Source organism: Haliaeetus albicilla, chromosome 6 (genome assembly GCF_947461875.1).
Source record: "Haliaeetus albicilla chromosome 6, bHalAlb1.1, whole genome shotgun sequence".
Taxonomy (NCBI): Eukaryota; Metazoa; Chordata; class Aves; order Accipitriformes; family Accipitridae; genus Haliaeetus; species Haliaeetus albicilla.
Genome location: NC_091488.1, coordinates 5,731,548 through 5,753,798, shown reverse-complemented (window position 1 = coordinate 5,753,798; position 22,251 = coordinate 5,731,548). Strand labels below are relative to the sequence as shown.

General features: G+C 41.0%; 1 protein-coding gene across 27 annotated transcripts in view; it reads left to right on the top strand.

Moving 5' to 3' along the window:
* Positions 1-21,073, top strand: part of DMD (dystrophin) — a 1,308,223-nt gene extending 1,287,150 nt beyond the window's left edge. For 19 of the 27 annotated variants that reach the window (XM_069784897.1, XM_069784888.1, XM_069784899.1 and 16 more), the window contains 2 exons: positions 3,902-3,994; positions 18,544-21,073. In XM_069784897.1, coding sequence (XP_069640998.1) covers positions 3,902-3,994; positions 18,544-18,641 — 191 coding nt within the window. In that variant the 3' untranslated portion in view covers positions 18,642-21,073. Of the gene's footprint in view, positions 1-3,901; positions 3,995-12,191; positions 12,224-18,543 lie in introns of all 27 variants that reach the window. The other 8 variants (XM_069784898.1, XM_069784912.1, XM_069784891.1 and 5 more) reach the window with 2 other exon arrangements.
* The last annotated feature ends 1,178 nt before the right edge of the window (positions 21,074-22,251 follow it).

The following is a 22,251-nucleotide window of genomic DNA, read 5'->3' as shown; positions in this document are numbered from 1 at the left end:
ACTTTACATCTTCATTATGGTTCAGGCTTTTGCTTTTGATCATGATGCAGACAGTAGCATGGATATTTTGACATTAAACAGAAAGCTCAGCCAGAGCTTGACTTCTGAAAACAAGTATCACTAAAAAGGTAACTATTTTATTCAAACTGACTTGCAGCTATTAAGCACGATATGGCTGATTTAAATGTACATAGTATTAATTATGGCTAGGAGATTAAATATATGATTAATCATCCCCATGTTAAGTGATGTGATCTTATTTTTAATATGTCATGGCTCAATCAGTAGGATTGAGCTGTCACTCGTAGGCAGTGCTCATCTAGTGTCTTTTCTAAATATCACATCAGATGTGATAATGAACATCATATGAGTTGTGGAGTAAGGTTAAGTAATAATATTCTCTAGCTAGAGGCTGGAATTATTATTTTGGTGCTTTTAGTAACTGCTCCGTAGCATTTTCCTAATTTCCTGTCTGTTACATAATTAGTAAGTATTTATCACCAAGTAGTAAGGATTTTCTGCTAGTAAAAAAGCAATCAACCACTGCAGCATCTTTAAGCAAATGTCCTTAAATTACTTCAACAAGAGAGTATTTGAAGTCTGATGATAATATTCAGCTTCCTCCACAGAAATTTATTTAGTGTGTGTTAGAGAGAGGCTTTGCAGGAGAGTGAGGCGCTTAAGTGAAAGCTTTTCTCTTCACTGCAGTTAGTGAAAGAGTCGATGACAGTGAGAAATTGTAATGGGAGGGGACATTCTACTGTGTCTGAAGTGCCATTGTTGTGGGAGATGCAGTTTGTTCGGGGGCTTTATCTTCCATCCTGAGCGTAGGCAATAACATCAGCCTCTGCCGATATCGAACAAGGTGGGTTCTGTAGGCCCTACAACAAAAAAAAAGTGGAATGAGCTGTACCTTTAGGAATGCTTAAATTAAATCCTGGGGGTGAGAGTACAGTTGGAGGTAACAGCAATTTCATTTGGAGATTTCTTTAATCGTATTACTAGTGAGTAAGTATTTTGCTACGTATGGCATACATGGAGTAGACAAAATGTATCGGTGGAGTAATTTGCATCGGCTTTCTGAAGAAGTGTCATGAATTTCATCACATAAAATATGTTAATTAAAATACACGAGAAAAGATAGGAAGACAATGGTTCCCAGCCATCTTATTAAACATCTTGTAGTTTCATATTTTATCCTTTAGTAGGACAAAATACAATAATGTACTTCTTTTCATTTGACTCCATATAAAATTATTCCCATTTCACTTGTGAGACTGGAATTAAGTAATTAACATGCATATAATCATATAAGCTGCTAAAACTTTTTTAAAGCAAATATTTAGACATTACTTGGGGTTTTTTGTTGGTTCAATTGAGCCAATATGTGGAAGGACAGTGAGCTGAATCGTTATCAGTATGATCGTGTTGAGACTCAGCAAAGCAACACTGTTGGCAGCATGGAGCAGAGCTTATAAAAAGAATCACTAACTGAGCTAACAAACTGCAACTAATTCAGTTTGTCGAGTCTCCTTTCACACCAGAAAGCTTTGCTTGCTAGTCTGTGGGTTTTCTGAAGCGCGACTTAAAATATTCTTGAATTGTGAAGGGAGCCAGAGCGGTGTTGTAAATAATGCTCCCATGCAGCAAGCGTGTGCCCAGTAATAAGGGAGTCATAATTTTCAAGAAAATACTGAGGATCTCTAGGTCTCTCGGGCAATGAGGTAATGTAGTGGTAGCTTTTGTATATTTTTCTTTTTGAAAGGAGACCTTAGGGGTTTTTTTCTTGGAATGTAGACCCATGGCACTTCTCTCTCTCTGCTTTCTTAAGGAGAGATTACTGTAAAAGGTTTTCCACCAGCAGTGTTGTCCAGCTGTTTGGTAAAATCAGCAACCCACTCAGATCTAATTTACAAATAGAAGAGCTTATTCTTTGATAACCTGAAATACACCTGGGCAAGTGGAAAGGTTCTGCTTTTCTTCTCATAGAGTCCTAATGGGAAAGTCCTGATCTTTGGCCTTTCTCCCCCAGTAATGTAGCAGCAGAGGAGGTTCTCTGAGGCGTGTGAGCCAAGAGGCTGTTGCTGAACTTTAATTCGTTCAGGTACCACCACAATATTTGAGACCCACCCAGCTCTCCAAGCCTTTTGTAGAAACACAAATGGGGAAGACTGTTTTGGGTGAAGAGAGGTAATTGAGGTCTTTTGTTGGGTTGCTTGGCTGATGTCTTATTTTGTCATTTACAAGGAAATGCTCAGAAAAATTATCCGTATGAGAAAAAATAAAAATAACACATTTTAAATAAAAGATACAGCAGTCTTGAGGGTCAACATAGTTCACTTTATATCAGCACTTAACAAGACATTTGGAAATCAGTACCTGTCTTCAGTTCTTCACGGCCAGGACAGCCGAACCACTGCCGCCTTCTTTCGATCTTTAAGGGCCGGTGGCTTTCTGCAGGCATGCTGATAAGGTCCTTAGCCTGGGTAGAAGCGGCAAGGTCTTGCTCTGAGTTCTCACCTTGACATCCAGCAGAGGCTGGAAGGACATTACTTCTGCTAAGGCACCTCTGTTGGTGCAACACTTGACGCGAAAGTAATTCGTGGTGTGAGTTGATTTGTGTGAACCCAGCACCAGTCGAAAGCTGAAGAAACTGCAGGCTGTCTCAGCAGCTATTTTTAGACCATTAATGGAATCAGAGAAGCTGATACGAAGACCATCACTTACATGAATTAAGTGCTTCTTGCAGACATTTTAGTCCACTTCTTGTACTGTGGTGGGAAAAATTACTCTTGGCCAGTCATAACTCTTTCGAAACTCCTGGCCCAAAGGTGAGGCCAACACTAAGCCTAGTAATAGGAAATATCTGCAGTGCTGAAGTGTTCCTTTAGCATCTCTTTTAGTAGGCTTTCCAGTAGCATGGAGCACCTCAGTGTTTAAAGACTGTAAATGCTAACAGAAGATCTGGCAGTTTATTACTCAAGTAGGGCAAGACATGTTAGAATAAAGGGTCATTAAGTCATTTTCAAAATAAGGATGTACCTCTCATGGTTATTACAGCAGGCAAAAATTGCTCTTGTGTTTTAATAGGGATAAAAGAAATCTAGTAAAAAAAGGAAAATCTCACTCAAAGCATATCCTTTAGATGTATTCTTTATTCAGATGCTTTATTTGTATTGGAGGCTAGTGTCTACAGTAAAATCAACATATGGATTTTAGTTATCTGAAACCATGACCAAAAAAACCCCAGTAAAAATAAAATGTATTGAATTTCCCATTAAGCTGCTGCCCTATAATCAGGTTATAGAAATTATTCAGTGAGAGAAATGTATTTCGCTTTATTAAAGTGCTGCTAAACCCTTTTACAGTACAATTGAATGTTCTTGGAGCACCAATCTGATGCAATTAAACTGTCAGAAATATTAATACTGATGCAGATGAGAATCTGGGTTTCTACTGATTTACGCAGCCAGGCAAAGCAGTGCTAACATGAATCCAGCACTATTAGAAAGCTGCTCAATAGCAGCACTCACAACAGCAATTTCTTCTTCCATTAATAGAATAAGAGAAGCTGAAACAACGAGTGTCATTTATGGAACTAAATGTTTCTAGCAGACATTTTACCCCACTTCTTTTACCAGAGTAGATTATTCCTTAAATCTCTTTTTACAAATTAAAGTCAGTGTTAATTGTTTAAAATTCATTGTTTAATTTCGCTTAGATCCTTAAAAAGAGAAACTTAATAGTCAATAAAATTCACCTTTAAAATTTTGATTGTATACTAAGCAGAAAATGTGTTTAAGTGAGCAGCCTTACCTTCATGAAGGACATACGCAATAGCAAGCTGTTAGCAAATGGTTTTATACTGGCTCTCATGCAGCGGTGTGGATTTGCTTTCCAGGCGAGGATGAGCTGCTCAGCCCTCCCCAGGACACAAGCACAGGTTTGGAGGAAGTGATGGAGCAGCTGAACAACTCCTTCCCCAGCTCCAGAGGTAAGCGCTGCTGCCTGCGGCAGATGAGAGGGAACAAGATAAAAGTGCTTTCTGTTCCTTGATGTTGTCAGGGGGTTGTGTTTTGTTTTCAGGTTTTTTGCTGCTCTTTGGTTTTAACAATAGCTGTAGAGAAGGCCGTCTTACTTAGAGTGGAGAAGCAATCTGCGCCTCCTTTACCTTAAGCTACCTCCACAGGTAGCCCTTGCTAGATACGTGGATGAAACAGTGTCTGTCTGAGACTCTTTTTTTCATGAGCGTTTTCGTCTCTTCCCTTTTGCCATGTTCCTTTTCTCACAGCTTCTCTCCTTTTCAGTTAGTCCCCTTGCTGATTTATTTTTAATACATGTCTTAGCACATTTTTCTTCTGTCCTTACCTTTCTCCAAGAAGAATCAGGTTTGAAATAAAACTAAAGTACAGAGTCGAAGTTATCGACCTTGTAGCACTTGGGTCCAGAGTGATGGAGGAAAAACAAGTGGGCTGCTTGTTTGTGCAGCGTAGGCTGCACTGGTGCGTACAGCCACAGCATTTCTTTCAGTGTTTCTGTTTTTCTCATTCCTGTCGTTTGCTAAAGATAAGCATTTGTATTACTGGGATTTATTTGTTCAACCTTTTTGCATTTAAGAAGGTCTTTTCTGAGCCCAGAGAAAATACTCTGCTGCCAAGAAAAATGGCTTGGATTTGTAGCAGGAGATGGGAAGTTTGGGATATTACCTGTTGCTGTGAAAGAAGGCTCAGACATAAGCCTCCTGGCAAAAGAAAGTCCCGGTGTCTATTGACAGCCTGTTAAGTGGATTTCAGTAGGGGCATAGACTTACCACAGGGTCCCTTGCACAGGTTTCACACACCACCCAGAGGTTCTTCTTTGGTAGATAAATGTGTTAACCATCACGCTCGACTTTCAGTGAGCTCAAGTTTTCTCCATCCTTTGATTTCAAAGCAAGGTCAGCTCTCACTAGGCATCATCTGTGAGCAGTGGAAAAGGAGAAGGCAGTATAAACTGCATAAGATCTCATGCTATAGATCAAAAGATGGAATCGTTTAGAAAGATACTATTGAAGAAAATCTAATACAGTATATTGGTAACTACATTCATCTTCACCTCAACATTATATGAAAAAGGCGTATGTCCAGCCCTCATTTTGCCTAGATATGAATTATGAAAGACAATAGATGAAAAATCTTTCAAATATTGGTATGTAGATTAAAATGGACTTATTTTTAAAGTTGCTGCGTACACAAGGCTGCAACAGACAGTGCTTTCTTATCAGTGACCATCTTTTGTGTAAATATGTTGTATTTAGGAGATCTCGCATAATCGTATGTGTCTAGATGTAAATACCCCATGTGCTAATATATTCACCAAATGCAGTATCTGTAATTTGTGATCATAGCTGATGACACTGACAAACAGTGTTCCTTTTTAAAAACAAGCTGAGTTTTAAGTAAAATAGGACCAATTTACGAAACAACAGTTAATGAGGTATTTGAAATACAGTGGTTCATTTCCTGTGTAGAAATAAGTAGAGCTCAGTCTGTTAGATATCACTCCCTACTGACTGAGAATAGAAAAGGTCTTTAGTTTTATTAGTGAAAAGTACAAAGCTTCATGAATCAAACTGACAGAATATAAAGTTTAGTGGGGAAAAAAAAAGATGTGAAATTGGTAACATCAGTTAATATTTTAATTCCGTAAGTTAAGCTATAACTTCACATTTTCTTTCTGGTGATGCAAAATGTGGTCATTTAAATACAGAGAAAGAATGTATTCCCTTATTTTGTTTCTGCATTCAGTAACTATGTTAAAAGTGTAGTATGTGATCGCAAGCATCCCCAAAAGAGATTGCAGTTTATATACTTTCCTGCCTGACTAGCAGCCGTAGAGGACAAAAATACTCTCCAGCTGCGTGGAGGGCTGCCAGTAAGGTGGAGGCACAGCCTTTGTTTGACATGTGTCGTCTTCTGTCCTCCTGAGCCAAGCCACGAGAGGAGCTTCTGGTGCAGCAGCCAGGAGCAGACACAGGCCATCAGGCAGAGTCAAGCTTCCCACAGGACTTATCTTCTGCGCCTGACCAAGGCAATGTCGGGCTGAGCCAGAATCTGCCTCTTCCTCTCTCTCTGGCTACACAAAAAGATTAGTCCAGCTGGAAGAAAAGGTTGTTCACTTTTTGGAGAATTGTACTAGGTTTTGGCTAAAGAGATTAGGACCTCGATTAGGTTTCTCTGTTCTTCAGGTATCTTTTGATGCATTTGCACGAATGCCAGGTTTGTATAATTGCTTTTGGTTGGGGTATAGGAGTGGTCAGGGCCTCGGTGAGAAACAGTTTGTCCTACAACAAGTGCAAATGGATTTCCATTCACTGCTTGATATAGAAGGCTACTGACATCATCAATTTTGCTGAGATCTCATGCAGACTTCAGTTATTGGAGTTTTCTTCTACTCCCATTTTAACGATTAAATGATATTCAACTGATACCCACATAAACAAAGCTTACATCCACAGCTAATTTGCCGCAGCCTCGTGTAGACCTTCACTGCGAGATGAAGGATGCTGTGGTCAGTCAGATTCCATGGGTGTCAGGGACGTGACTTAGGATGTACAAGACTGTGGGAAGGAGAAAAGAAAGCAGCGTTGTCTGGTCTCAACAAACCACTGAATCAGGGGCCTTTTTGCTGTTGAGAGATGCAAATCTGTATCTCAGGTTTCCAGGCTGTAATAAAAGATCAAAGTGTAATTGCAAAAGAGTGAAAGCAGTTTAGCAAAGCAGCCTGAGAAGATGGCATAGTGTAAGGATTCAGATGTGGTGCAAGTAATATTTTATTTCATTGCATTACAGGTTCCATTGAATCTCAAGCTATTTGTAGGTATTCAGGAAACAGAACAAGAAGCCCAAACAAGTGATGAGCGCAGATCTATAAAGAATACGTTGTCTTATATTAATTCTTATTAAGTAGAATTAAAAAATTGTCAGATGCAAGAAACTTGGTCATCCCAGTCTGGCATTGAGAAGCATGTTGTGATACAGGAGCTTATGAAATATTATTTGAAAGGTGATTTCAAACTACTTGGGTAAAGTGGCACCACATGTGATGCATAATATCTTTAGGAGTTAAAACTAGAAGGAAGGTGGATTAAATGCCCAAGATTGACTAGTATTAGAAGTTGCTTTGTTTATTTCTATACTAATGCTGTAGAAGGAGAAGTCTGCTACGATATTCATAGACCATGCAATTCCAGAATTGCTGCAGAGGACACAGGGCAGTAATCAAAACCTACCTAGATTGAAAGTGAGGATAACAAAATGAAATCCAGGAAGGGACAAACATCCATACAAAGAAGCTGAAATTTATACATGGAATCAATTGAGGAAATCTAGGGATGTATTAAAAGGCCTGGGAAGTTACTGGCAGGACATTAAATGTGTGTTTCCTTTGTGGCCTGTAAAAATAAGCATGTTAAGTTTCAAGCTAAATGTCCAGCTCCAGCATGTCACAACATAGGGAGTGATACGCCTTTTGAATCAGGGACATTATTCTGGGTATCCTATTGCCATTGGAATAACGACAACTTGGAGTGCAGAACAATATGACAAGAGCAAACTGGACTCTGAAGGCTTTGGTTCATGAGAAAAGTTCAGAGGTGAATAAGCAGTGAAGAGAGAAAAAGACTGAATTTCTGTGCTTGGATGCACAGGTGTATAGTCGCACATCACAGGGTACAAATTAAGAACAAAATATTAAGTCTGAATATCATCGATAGCATCTGAAGGGTAAGATTTGCTCAGGTTGGGAAATAGTTTTCTAAAACAAGTAGTAGTTCTTATTTTGGACTTTTGAAACAAGGCAGTAAAATTAATTGTCCCTCACCTGGAGATGGGTTCATTTTGATTATGAAATTTTCCAAGCTTTTGCTGCGTAGAGTTGCTTTTAAAAGGGTATCGAGGCTTCATAGAATGATTTTGAATCTATTTTAGAGAAGCATATGTTAAACAAATCGCATCATAGACCTTCATAAGCAGATAGATGCAATAACTGGTGTTACTATATACCTTTTGTAGGGGGTTTTTTGTCTCTTCAGTTTAACCTTTTGGCAGTTGGTGGCATTTCCTAAGGAGCAGAGGACCTCCATGCTCCTTGCACAGCTGACTGTTGGTGCTGAAAGCTGTTTCATTTCTGGAGAGGGAAATTCTGCTCAATACCTGATGATCACTGTCCTTAAGGAATTTTTCTTTCCTTTTAATCTGCCAGGTTTCCCATCCATTCCTCTTTTACTCTGCTGCTCCCAGCAAATTCACAACTGCTGCAGCTGCTTCAAACAGCTGCTGTGCTAACTCAAAACAGATGTCAAAGCCAGAGGTCTGACATTTAGTGGAAATCTGCCATTAAATACCACCTCAGTGGTTTATTTGACCCTGCTTGATAATGGGCCACAGAGGAAAACATTTTCACGCTGTATTTGTGCCCAAGCTACTAAATCTCCAGGGAATTAGTTCACAGTTAGAAAGTAAGATTGGCAGGCCAGTATTTTTAAAGCCAAATTCATCTCTCCTGCAGCACTGAGGACAAACAAGTTGCACCACTTCAGGTGGATCTCACGGTGGACCAGGCTGTTTTGCGGTTACAGTTTTGTGGGAAATGCTTTCTATGAATGAAACTCGGAGAGGAATTTAGGGGCAGAAGTTCTTGAGCTGACTGAAGTTGCTGAGAGAGCTTCCCAGGCTTTCAATGCAGAGCCCTTGCTGGTGGATAATGAGGAAGTGGGAGCCAAGAAGTGGTTAGAAATGAGACCGTGATGGTTTAAAAGAGCCAAGAGGCCATGACATCACATGAAGACATTTGGAGAGGGATAGGTACTCACCGTTACGATTTAACATAGTATTGCTTAGTACAGATGTTGTCCTGTGTAGTGAAATTGCAAGACCCCACAGCAATAAATAAATGGCACTAAGAATAGCACCATCTTTTACAAGTTTTGTTTTATTTTTATCTCAGTCACATAAAACCACACCAGACACATTCTTTCCTGTCACTCTTGCATCAGCCAGGCTCTGTCATGAATGGGACTAATGTCCCGAGTGGAACTAGCAACTTTCAGCACTGCGAATAATGCCATTTCTCTTACTCTGACAGCAAAACATCTTAAGGCGCAGACTTTTCTTTTCAGACTTTACTGAATCAGTGGAAGAGTACCCTGGAGTTATTATACTGTAGGGTATTCTGGAAATACTTTTCCAATTGAGCTGCCGTGGCCTCTTTTGCACTGTATCCCCTTCTCTGTGCTATGGTCCTACATCCCACGTCAGTGAGCCCAGATGAGTGAGATCCCTTATCGGTCCCCTGTAGCACAAGAGTACTGAAGTGGCTGAGCTTCTCTGCAGGTTTCTGCTGGGATAGTGATGGGGAGGACTAGATCTTTCATGATTTATAATGCTCAGTCCTGATGTAAACTGAGAATATGTTAATGAATTTAACAAAAACTTCAAGGAACATTTTTTTAAGAAAAAAAGCTGCAGATCCAGATCTCTCCCCTCTGCAGCCCGTCCGTCTCCTGAGTTCAGTGAGAGGGGCAGTGCAGTAGATGCTTCGTGCTCTCTGCTTTGATCTGAATCTGCATAGATGCATGAAGTTTTTATTAGTGCCTCTGCTTTCAGGTTTGATCTGATCACTCTCTGTGTACCTTTGCCTGTGATACAATGTCATGTAGACTTCCAAGAAAGAAAAAGAAAGACTCTTCTATTTTGTAAGGGCAGGAAATCTTGATCTGAGCAGGAATAATAGATAATTAGGCACCCATGGATTGTGTATCAGTGTTTTGATGCCTTATAGAATATAGATTTTTCAGAACTGCGGCAACACAGGCAACCTTCGTCCTCTGCAATTTATGCCAAACCATAGTCCTTGCCTTAAAACTTAGAGACGCACATTCATTCATATGCAAAGAAGAAAAGAAAGTAAAATCCATTAAACCCTTTTTAATCTTCCTCCAAAAGAAATTAGCTGTTACTGTAGCAGTGCTACTCTTGTTGCATTTAACAAATTTTAGGGCTGATTACTCGCCACAGACTTTCCTCACCAGCTGTTTTGTGTGGTGCAGAGCTATCCCAGTTACCTTTAAATACATTCATTTTCAAGCAGAATCCAGTTGTCTCATGTAGATATTTAAATTAGACACTGTATAGCTGCAATTTCAGGTGCTTGTGCAGACAGGTAGGCATTTCTTAAGACCTCCAAAAGGATCCAGTATTTTACATGTAGGCGGTTCCTTCTCTCCTCTTCACCCAAGCTAAACTGTCTTCTATGGGATCTCATTCATGCCCCAGGAGTCTTGCACACCCAGCTGTACCAGGCTGCAGTTTCTTAAAAGTAGACCACCTACTCAAACCTTGGGGCTCTTCCTCAGAAGAAAACCGAAGCATGCAATGGATTTTATATCTTCATTTTCAAGGATTTTCTGTTACATGATGTATATTGGTGAGAGGTTCTCATCTTCCCTCCTGGGAGGCGTTTTTTAGGGAATTCAGGGCCAGAGGAGGTTGCAGGCTGCATAGGCGCTCACGTAAGTCCTAGGGAGTGAGGCAGACCTGCCAGGTGAGGTCCATGGAAGTGCAGGGACACCTCTCCTGGCCATCAGGCTTACTCTGGTGCCTCTGCGCACCTTTATTCTTAGGAACAGAATAAAAACCCGCATGCAGAGCATGACTTCAAACCTATTATTATCATTTCTAATAGTAAGTATGCTGTTGGGGAGAGGGAGAGGGGGAGGAAGGGAGTGAAACTTCCTCTGTTGTGTAAATCATAACCTTTGCTGTCCAGGCTCTTCAGAGGTTGCCCCAGCCGTTTCCATTGCTGGGAGTTTGCAGTTGAGCAGTGGGTCTGACCTGCGGTGGTCAGTGATGCCGTTCTCTTCCTCGGCCCTCTCCTCCTCCTCCCCTTTACCACCTTTGCTCAGCTTTGCTCTGTTGCTGACCCTTGTTCTGCTCCTCGTAAAATACCTGCGAAGCTATTTATTGTCTTCCTTCCCTCCTCCCGCAGGCTGCCATACCTAGAAAAAAACTCGACAGCAATTAGGTTACTGTTATGCTGACCAGTGTGTTCTTCCGTATATATCTGTCTCTCTCCCCATTGTCCCATATGTCGTTTACAATTACATTGTTTACAACAGCTCTGGGGCAAAGATCTTCCTCTTTCTTGAACAGCATCTCCCGCAGTGACTTTCTCACCTAAGACTGCAAGTCTGGCAGTACCTGTGCTGGCAGTAATGTGACAGTGGGACGCTGCTTCTGGAGACAGCGAGTGTCTTATCGTCACTGGTTGTGCGATGGGAAGGGGGGTGAGGGGATGTTTCTGCTGTTGATTGACCAGAAACCTGGCTTTCTGGGTTTTAAAAATAAATATGCTATACTAAGTTTTTGAGAAGGATCGGTGTGATCAAAGTAGGGCTTCCATGAAGGCTCGTCAGGAACATCTTTTCAGCTAAGCCCATTAATGACTCCTCTATTTGGGCAGTACAACTTGAAAGTTATGAGATACTTTCCCTTTTTTCCCCTTTTATTTGAATTTTTTTCTTCCTTTCTCCCTCTGCCCCCTCAGTTTTACCATGCTTGCAGACCAGCTTGTTGGAAACATCTTTTGGAATATATTTATCTTGAATGTGAGCACGTTATATTCCAGTGTACAGCTCTTTTACATGTGTAAACTATATGTGTGTGTGTGTGTGTGTGTACACATACGTGTATATATGAATGTATACCTGTATATATGTATGTAGGCCATAATAAAATGTAAAGCGTCTGGATGAATTAATTTGACTTTGGGGAAACATGATTTTACCACTAATGCTGATTAGTAGAAGTACTCAAATTGAGGAAATTTGGATCCTTGGAAAGTGAATTCAGATGTTCTCTGCCATCCTTACCCTCAACTGAAAGGCCTGTAAGTTGGTTTTAGTAGTTTTCTCCAGTGTTTTTGCTAGGTTAAAACCAAGCCGCAGATTACAGAACTGTTCTTGAATACATCAAGAATCATCAGCGGATTTCAGTGCACTTTCAGTCTTTGTATAAAGCAGAAATGTGGTTACTTTGTATTAAACTCCTAAATGGAAATTGAAGTGTCTCTTACAGTATAAAATACGTATTCACGTGTGGTTTTTTTCCTTTGTTTTCTGATATTTCTTCCACTTCCTCTCTCTGTTCCTAAAGGAAGAAATGCCCCTGGAAAGCCAGTGAGAGAGGTTAGTGAGATGCAGGCTCACTGCCATGGCTTCTGTTTGTCACAGCTTGCTTTCTGTGCCCAGCATGCGTGTGACGGCAGCACGGGTTTGCTTGGGTTTGGTGAAGGGCAGGGGTGGTTTTATTTTGCTTTGGGTTTTGTTTGATTTTGCTGAGTGCATTCCCCATGTGTGCTCTAACGGTAGCGTACCTCTCAACTTTCAGTGGAGACAGTGTCAGCTCAGGGATTTGCATTTTCTTACATCCTCCCAGAGGTGGAAACTCAGGAATGGGGAGGAGAAAATAATACATTGAAATTAAGCCTCTGTATGATAAATGTGGTCAGCAAATACACTGCGGTCATTGACTTATGTTCTGTTGCTCTTGCGTGTAAGCACAACAGGGAGACCCATGTCTCTTGCTGTTCTGCTTACATACTCACAATTGTATTTACATATATGTGCCAATAAACCAACCATCATCTCCAGTTATTTAATAGTTTTTTTCTTTTTCTTTAGAACAGTGAGAGTTGAGAGGTATAAGAGATTCAGGTGTTTTAATTTCCTGATATACTATTGCAGAATGAAGAATGCTACTAACATTCACCAGCTCCACAGTGTTGTGTTCAGCAATGCAAATGGGTGATGGTTTTCACTGTGCACTTCGGACATGGTTGATTTGATGCAAAATAGATTTTGGAATTTGTACGTCGCTGCTTGTTGATGGAGGAAAATGTTTTGCGCTGTGTTGTCATAGCACCTTTGAAAGTATTTCCAGAGCACCTTGATTTTTCCTCTGTGAAGCTGCTCTTCACTCGCCAACCAGATACGTTTGAAAGATGAATTCCTAGTGAAAATTATTATTAAAGATAAAATATTCAGAGACTGCCTGAGTGCAATTGCAAGTAGCTGTGAAATGACCTTTCCCGCACAGAAGACGTTTGCTGTGGGTGAGGCAGAAATTGAAGGGTGACCCGGTTTGCAAACTTCTGCTGGTGCGGAGAGGGGGGCTCATGGAATCACACTGCGTTGGGGATTTGAGCAGAGCTGTTGGGAACCCCCAGTCACTGTCAGGCTACCCTGGGTAAGCCAGGAATTGTTTTAATGCAGTGCCTTGAAATACGGTGGTTCTCTGCATTGGCGGGAGGAGCTGGCACAGGTCCAGCCACTTTGAGGTGTAAGGTCGTTAGTGCAGGTTAAGTCTGTCCTCAAATGGCAGTTTCTCTCATATGGATCAAAAAAGGGTGCTTGGGATGTCATTGACAGATTGCACCAGTTCAGAAATTTTACAGAAATTATTTCCTATTCAGCCCTGCATGTTCTTGGCTCATACAGTCTGAGAATTGTTCTCCAGTTCAGCAAAACAGGTTATCGATTTCCACTATCCTCATTCATATTTATGCATCTTATTCAGAAAAAGCTTCTGCTGCTGAGGGCATATTTGATACAATTAATTAAAAAAAAAAAAAAAAAAAAGAGCATGTCCTACCTGATCAGATTCCAGCAGCTTAACCCTAAAAAAAATTACTTCAATGAATCACTCACAGCTTTCCAGTTGTATTTGTGCTTGCTGACGGTTTCAGAGGGGGCTTGTTAAATTGCAGAGCTGAATATAAAATGCAGTTCTCCACTTGCTTATGAAGTGTATGAGCTAAAGTATAGAACAGCTTTTGCGTTATGTGTGAATCCATTTGTGCAAAGGCAGATCGTGCGGTTTTAAACCCACTCAGCCAGGTTTTGATCCCATTACTCACATTAGGTATTGTCTTCGTGTGTAATCCCATGGATTTCGTGGCATTACTCAATATGAATAAGGGTATCAAAATCTAGGCCACCAACAGGAAGGATTTTTCTTTTGTCAGGGAAGGGTTAGAAATCTGTGCTGCTAAAAAAGGCACTGCATTGTGTTGGGGTTTCTTAATTTACTTTCTATGCACTCTTTCGAGTCTGAATGCTCCACATTTATTTCTTTGACAAGGTGTAGTAGAAGATTGGTATTTAGTTACTGCGCCCTCACCCAAGGGCCCAAATTCCAGTAGAGCCTCTACAGCAAATTCAGCAGATGTGAAACGCATCATTCTGTATGTGACCAGAAGTGATGTAGTTAGTGTCTGCAGAAATAGGTATCTTCTGCTTTCAAAGCAAATGCATCTCTGTTAATATTCCCTCCATTTTATAAGTCTAAATTAATACTGTCCATGTCCATTTTGAGCTTTATTGCTGCATTTCAAAGTGTGTGCTAGTTTTTTTCCTTAAACGGTAGCATCTTTCAACTGTTCAGTGCCTCAAGCATGGAGAAAATTTTTTCAGCTTCAAAGTTTAAAAAAAAAGAAAGAAGGGAATTGATGCCTTCTTTGATGACATTACTTTAAAAATACAAATCATAATGAGTGTAAAGCTAGGATTAATATTTTTATAACTGCTTTTGGGACAGTATTTTTCTCATTTGCTTCTTAAATAAAAATGTTGATGTCCTACGTTTCAGTCTTAGAGAGGGCAAGTAAGCAAGTATTCGGCAGAAGCAGCAGAGCTATATAGAAACAGTGAATTTGAGCTCTTATTTAGGTAACAGGCATTATAGACGAGGCTGCATTCATTACACATACGGTACCAGGAAATTATTGCGTACATTGTCCTCAGCTATTTGCAGTCTTGATTGACCTAGCTGTTACTCGGATGTGCAAGAGAGGCAAAAAAGCGTGCTGGCCATGCAGTGACCCCCAGCTGAGGGTTCTCCAGTTGAGTGGCTGGAGCACAGCAATATTGCCCACTCTTCTGGCCCGTCCTCCCATCCCGTGACTGTCCCAGAGACTGCAGTCCCCAGGCTGTTGGCACTTTACAGTCCAGCTATTAACATAAACTGCAATCAGCAGTGGTTTATGGTCACGCTCTGAGCTGTAAACTCGGGTGGCTCAGGAGGAGACAATATGATTGTTCTGTTTTTCTGCCGAGGAAATTTAAGACCTGTGCTAGAGAGGTAGCGTGGATGATGTGGGCGAGAGGGACTCGTATCTCCTTAATCACCCCAGCATGCCCCTGTGCAGCTTCTGTGGAGGGAGATCGGATTCGAAGCATGGTTATTTCAAAAATAAGGCAGCAATTAACAGAGAAAAGAAGAAAAGACTAGCAGACATTCCTGTAATTTTTATGTATTGAAAGAATAACTAGGGATCCCTGGATGCATAAGGTCATCTTGGCCCATGTTTAGTTGCCTGACAATTTAGCAGTTTGTACCTACAGTGGCATACTTCTGAAAGACTTTTTTTTATATTTTTGTTTGAAGTTATTCTTTCTAGACCTAGCCCCTTTCTATGAAACCAGCTTGCCTTTGTTACCTTTACAGCTCTGTATCTGACAGAACAAAATATTATTAACGAATACTGATTTTATCTGAAGATGGGCTTTAGCAGTTTGAGTTGCTCTAAGTCCATGGAAAGGTGACCACTCTCCCCGAGCTGGGAACGAGTGGTGTTGGAGTCCCTGAAGAGCCCTGCAGTCTCATCGTTGTTTCTAGAAACAGCAGATCGCAATGAATCTGAACGAGACGCTGCGATCCCACAGGCAGCCGTGCCTCTCACGGCTGCCTAGCCAGTTACGACTCTCACCACCGCCCTGTCTCGTGTCTGTAGGTTGCTGCAGGTGAGGAAGAAGAGGAGTATTTAAAGGCTAGAGATTTCTTGAAAGTAGTTTGCAGGGTCAGGATGTTTGTGGGGATGCTGCAGGTCACTCCGGTTATACCAGGGTTATTCCAATAAAACCTTGCTAGCACACGCTACAGATGTATCTGAGCCATGTCGGAGTTTCAGCTAAGTAGAGCAAACCAGTGGCAGTTACTTTTCCGTTTACTTAAGCATCTCCCATCTAAAATATGGTCTTGCTTTCATATGGCTTTGTCAAATTTTCACTTTCCATGGTGTAATTTGCTGGATTGATCTCAGCCTGCATAGTGCCAGTGAGAGAGATTATCCCTTCCTTACATCCAAAATAAATGTAGTAGCATACATTTGCTTTAAAGTAAACTATGTTTTGACCAAACCTTGGCAGGAATTTTTCATGCTCTGTTACTTCATGTGCTCATGAGCAAATAAAAGTTTTTGCTTAGGGTGGATAGGATGGCTATACATTAGTGATTTATGGATGGAATTGCTGATCGATGCATCTGTTTCTCTGTGCATTCGTGCAATTAGCAAAATCACCAGATTAGAACCAAGTATTTCTTTGTATCAATATCTGGCAAACTGTGCCATGCACAGCACAGCTCACTGTCGAAGCTTGTTGAGTAGTTATCATTTACGTACGGCCTAGTTTTGTGTAATGAATGCTACATTAAAAAAAAAAAAAAGACCACCTTTAAAAAACTAGTATTTGAATGTAAAAGGTGGTAGTAGTTCCCCAGAAGAAACAAACTTCTCTGGATATTTCTCAGGTCATTTTTTGTCTGTTCAATAAATGCAGATGAATATTAACTAATGTCACTCCAAGCTCCTATGTACTGTAGAAACGTCAGCAGCACATGACTACCATAGTATCTGAACATTTCGAAGAGGATGGTGAGTTTGATTTGCCCCACAGGGAAGGTTCATTCCTGTTGTCGGAGAAGACAGTTGTGTCAGGAGGGACACCCACCGTGTAGGTGGGCAATGGTAACAGTCGGGGTCCAGCACGTTACAGGTAGGGACTGCATGAAAGGTGTATCCTGGGTACCCTGGTCATGTCCTTTCTTCATTTGGGTGCTCCTTCCTCAAGGACCATGGCAAGCACTCGTCACCCAGGCTAACGCAAAACACTCCTGGGAAGCAGGGCTGTGGGCAGAGGGCATCGCACCCCCGTGTTTTCTAGACAGATATTCTATCGCAGGTACTCTCAGGGAGTAAATCAAACCCCTCAGGCTGTAGCAATATACAGTTTTGTTGAGTAATACTTCCCCTGTTACATACTTTCAGTTGCTGGCACTCAGCAGCTTGGGGACTTCTTGAGTTGGAGGTCACATGCACTTCTTTGCATCTAAATAAATCTTTCTTCAGTGATTATTTTCTAACTCCTTTTTTAACTCATTTATGTGTTTGGCCTCAACATCAGCCTGTGGCGATGAGTTCAGTAATACAATTATGTGCTGTGTGGAGTATAATTTCCTTCTGCTTGTTTTCAGACCTTCTGTCTGCTCGCTCCTCCTTGTCCTTGCAAGAAATCTTGAACACTAGTCCCTGGTTGGGATGCTCATCTTGTAGGGTGCCTAGATCTTTGTCATATTCCCTCTCTTCACTCATGTTTATTCAGGGAGGAGACTCCAGATGGGATTCAGTTGTTTAAACCATGACGTCTCTGTCGTTTGCGATGCCAGAAGGTATTTGATAGTCTTAGAAGGCTGCAGTTCTGACACAGGACTTGCAGGAGACCCACACTCTTCTGAACAGCAGCCAGAGACCAGGCAGGGTATGCCAAGTGCCTAAACTGGCAACTTTTGGCAATTTCATCTCCCTCCCTTCGAGTCTGTTGAGTCTCTAGTTGTGTTGAAGCCGTTTCTTACTGCTGATCAGCGTTGCTACCTTTCCTTTCCATTTGCAGCGGTGGTAAAATGAGTGTGAGAAGTTACAGGTTTCATCTCCAGAACTGTAGTCTGCGTTTATTTATCAGTTCTGTGTAGGAGGACCACGTGTTTTGGTTATACCATCTTCGGACTTCACAGTGGTTACGGGTGAGGAGAAATGCGCAAGTGAACCACTGGGTAGTAGTCACTTCATAATTGTGGTATCTTTATTTCTGCTGGACTGCTGTCTGAAAAGCAAAGGCTATTTTAAAAATGATTGAATAAACTGCAGCCATTTAGTTTGGTCATCATTTTAGCTATCTGTGCAGGTATCCTGCTGGGAGCTCTTGAGTTTAGTGATTTAATTAATTACTGCTGATCTGTTTGTTTCTGTTTTTCTCCTTGATAGAACATTGAATGGTCACACACTTGCAGCACCAGTTGGAAACTTTTCTGTGATGTCAATGGATTTAATCATTGCTTTTGGTGAACATTCGTAATGATACAGCTTCATCACTACGGGGGGGGTTTTGGAACACGAACGTGCTGGCTTATTGTCAACATAGTTTACCGTAGCCATTCAAGCCAGTATTGCTGTTAAGTGTTCTGCAAAACTGGCAACTTTTGCTAACGACAACGTATTAGACTCATCTAGGAGACTTCTGGAAAGAGTACTCTCCGGTGTACTCCACTGGGGACGGCGGCGAGCGGTACATGGGGAGCAATGTATCTGTGCTCGGCCTTTTCTGTAAAATGTTCCTACCAACCTGCTGCTGTGTCTTCTTCGTTTAATTTGCTCTTTGACTTTCTTTTTCAGGCCACAATGTAGGGAGCCTTTTCCACATGGCAGGAGACTTGGGAAGAGCGATGGAAACCTTAGTGACAGTGATGACCGACGACAAGGTGTTAGAATAGCAAGATGTGTTTTACAACTTCAGGCGTCCCGCATGGTTTTTATAATATTCATACTACAAAGAGGATTAGACTGTAAGAGTTTACAAGAAAACAAATCTATATTTTTGTGAAGGGTAGTGGTACTATACTGTAGATTTCAGTAGTTTCCTAAGTCTGTTACTGTTTTGTTAACAATGGCAGGTTTTACACGTCTATGCAATTGTACAAAAATTATAAGAAAACTACATGTAAAATCTTGATAGCTAAATAACTTGCCATTTCTTTATATGGAACGCATTTTGGGTTGTTTAAAAAAAATTTATAACAGTTATAATGAAAGATTGTAAACTAAAGTGTGCTTTATAAAAATAATTGTTTATAGAAACCCCCTTAAAAAAAACACACAAAAAAAAATTACTGAGGCAGTGCATTTGTTTAGTATCATTTCAGCTCTGTAACTACATCAAAGAGATTCATGTCCTGTGTTCTTTTCCTTGCCTATCAAAAAGAAAAAAAAAAAAAGTATTTCCTGCAGCGACATCAAAACAGCCAACTTACATTTCTCATTGGTTTTGTCTGACTAGGGCTGGTTTAAAAAAAAGAAAAAAGTCTCCTGAACTTCCAAAAAAGGTAGTTATTTCACCTCTTTCCAATAAAATTAAGAATTACATGAATCACACAGCTAGTTTGCAATAATTAAATGAAAGAGCACATTACAAGACAGAGCCTGCAAAAAAATAATGAAAAAAAAAAAAAAAAAAAAAAGAAAAACCCCAGAAGAAGGAAGGAAAGGAAAGAGTTTAATGACCATCCTATGCGCCAGCGTTTCCTCTGCTGACTAAATGCTATTAGTAAAGGAACGTAGAGATTGCCTTACGGGATTAAACCTTTGGACCTTGGTGTCCGGTCCCCCGCTGGCCGCGGCCAGCAGGCAGTGCTTCAGCGGGAGCTGGGCGCAGCTCTCCCCCCTCCGCTGCCACCGCTCGCGTCACCTTTGCTGCAGAGGAGAGAAAAAAGGGAGAAGTTCCCTCCTGCCCCTGCGGGATCAGCTTCTGACCCACAGCACAAGTAGGTGTTACAAGTAGGTTACTCACAGAGCAGCTCCACTCGTCCAGCTCCCGGTGCTGGTAATGAGCGTGAAGCTCTTCGATCCTCTGGAAAATAAAACCAGAGCTTTCCAGAATCCATGTCTCAGCCTGCTACAGCAGCCGGTCCCAAGGAGCTGCAACGCTGCCAGCAACCTTTGGGAAAGGCTGTAGAAGAGTTACTGCTGTTCTTGCGCGCGTCTGGTGATCAGGTGAAGGTAGCCACACTGCTCCATGAGGTATTTATCACCAAAACAAAGGCCCTGGTCCTTTCTCCTTCCCCATTTCTCTCTACAAGTAATCCCGCACAATTAACAATAGCGTGAGAAAGACAGGAACTGGTAGCGAAACAGATTAGCCGGCTTGACTGCAGCTCATGAGAGGTAGGTTTGGGTATGAGGTGCTGTCAGCAAAAGCTTTACCACTTCATTTTCTTAACCAGCTTTTAATTTTACCTTAGAATACGTAGAAACACACCATCTGACTTTATATTGCAAGAGTACAAAATCTGTTACCTCTTCTTGTATGAAGTGTAATTAAACTTGGGAAAGATTTTATTTTGAATGCTAGTTAACATTGAACATGGCTAGTCATGCTATTTCTACCTCACTTTGGTTTTGTGGTGTTCCTGACAATTACGTACAGATAATGTTACATCATCACCACGTGTCCATTGTGTGACCAGGTCTCATCGTTTAAATAATACCAACAACGATAATCATTTACAAAAAAATAAGTACAATCCCCCCAAACCTCTGCTTTCCTAATAAAAAGCTTTTTTAACACTTTATTACAATAGGAACCCTTGGTATTTCTCATGGTCTTTTTTATCAGAAGGTTTAAATTGAGATCTGAGAAAGAGATGGGTTTCTTCTTTTTTTTTCCCCCTTATACGTTAAACTTTCTCTTCAGAAAAAAAATGGAGGAAAAATGGATTGCACGGTTGTTTTCATCAGGGTTTTGTTTTGTTTGTTTTACTTTCTAGATCTTAGTTTTGGAGTGAGTCTGTCAAAAAATATTTAAAAAGTTGAGAGCTTTATCGCTGCTTTTTTAAGCGTAATTTGGGAATTATTTCATATTCCTTATAATGACAAAGTATTAAACTGTAAAACATAATCAGTGTAGTTGAATACATAAATACCATATGGCATGTTATTTCATTGTTACTCAGTACTGGTTTATTACTTGGATATCATAATATATTGTGTTTTAACACCAACACTGTAACATTTACTAATTATTTTTATAAACTTCTGTTTTACTGCATTTTTTCACAACATACCAAATTTCACCAAATATATGCCTTACTATTGTATTATATACTGCTTTACTGTGTATATCAATAAAGCACGCAATTATGTTATAAAAGGTGCGGTATTTTCTGTTGAGGTTCAGTAGACACCCACTCCATCTCCTCTCCGGCGATCCTGGCCTTAGGCGCCCACCCAGCGCCCCGTACTGCCAAACCCCCTTGTTAGTGACGTCTGGGGACCCCGCGCTCTTTGAAGGGAGCCTCGCATCAGATTGATCTTCGCTGATCAATCCCGCGCTTGATGGTCTCCTTCCCACCAGGCGTGATGCTAGCAAACCCCTCTCCTCCGGGTTTTGGGAAGTGTACGTTCCCGTCGGAGAGGCTGATCACACGCGTCCCGTCTCGCATCTAAGAAGCATGCGTCGGTTTTGATTTCACTAGGAATTTGTTTCAGCTCAGAGCAAGCCTATCAACTCGTTAGAAAGTGCCATAAATCTGCGCAAGAAGAATGGGGCTGCTGAGACCAACTAAGATGTAACGCTTCCGTACGTGAATCCCCGTAAGCTGATAATGCCGCTTACCAGCTAGGGAGGAGGATTACGGCACACATTGAGTAGCTCATAGTGCCGAAAACCCGGTTAAAAAGCACTTGTGGTTAAGGGAGGGGTGAGATTTAAGGAAGTCTTGTAGCTACAGAAGTGAATCGTGGGACTTCACAAATAGAGTTGCTGTTTCAGCCTAGTGCCTAAATCCTTACTGCTTGCCAACCCAAGGCTCATATTAGTCAACTTGGCAATTGTTTCCCAGGTGTGAAGACTTCTTTTCATTATTATTATCTGAGCATTACAATGGATACACCATTTATTTAATAGCTGGCACATGCTTTTTTACTAGCTGTGTCCAAGCAAGTTCTCCCTATTTGCTGACATAAGCAACCCACTACTTTTGTAAGATTTTCCTCTCGCTCTCTCACACACACACACCTATGCACACACGCACACATACAGGGGAAGGGAAAAAAAAAACCAAAACCAAAACCAACAACAATCTTTTATTGGCTTTCTTACTGAATGGAAGAGGTGGGTTTTTTCCCTGCATGAGCGTCTCCAGGAATAACAGCATCCTCAACCCAACCTATCGGTGTGTCCAAAATTGCAACGAGTATTAAAAAAAATTATGTTCATGTACTTCTATAATAGGAAATCAGAAAATGATATTGGCTCGCTCAGCATCCCTATCTTTGTTTCCTTCACACATGCTCTACGTGAATCTGAAGATGATCCAACGCAGCAAC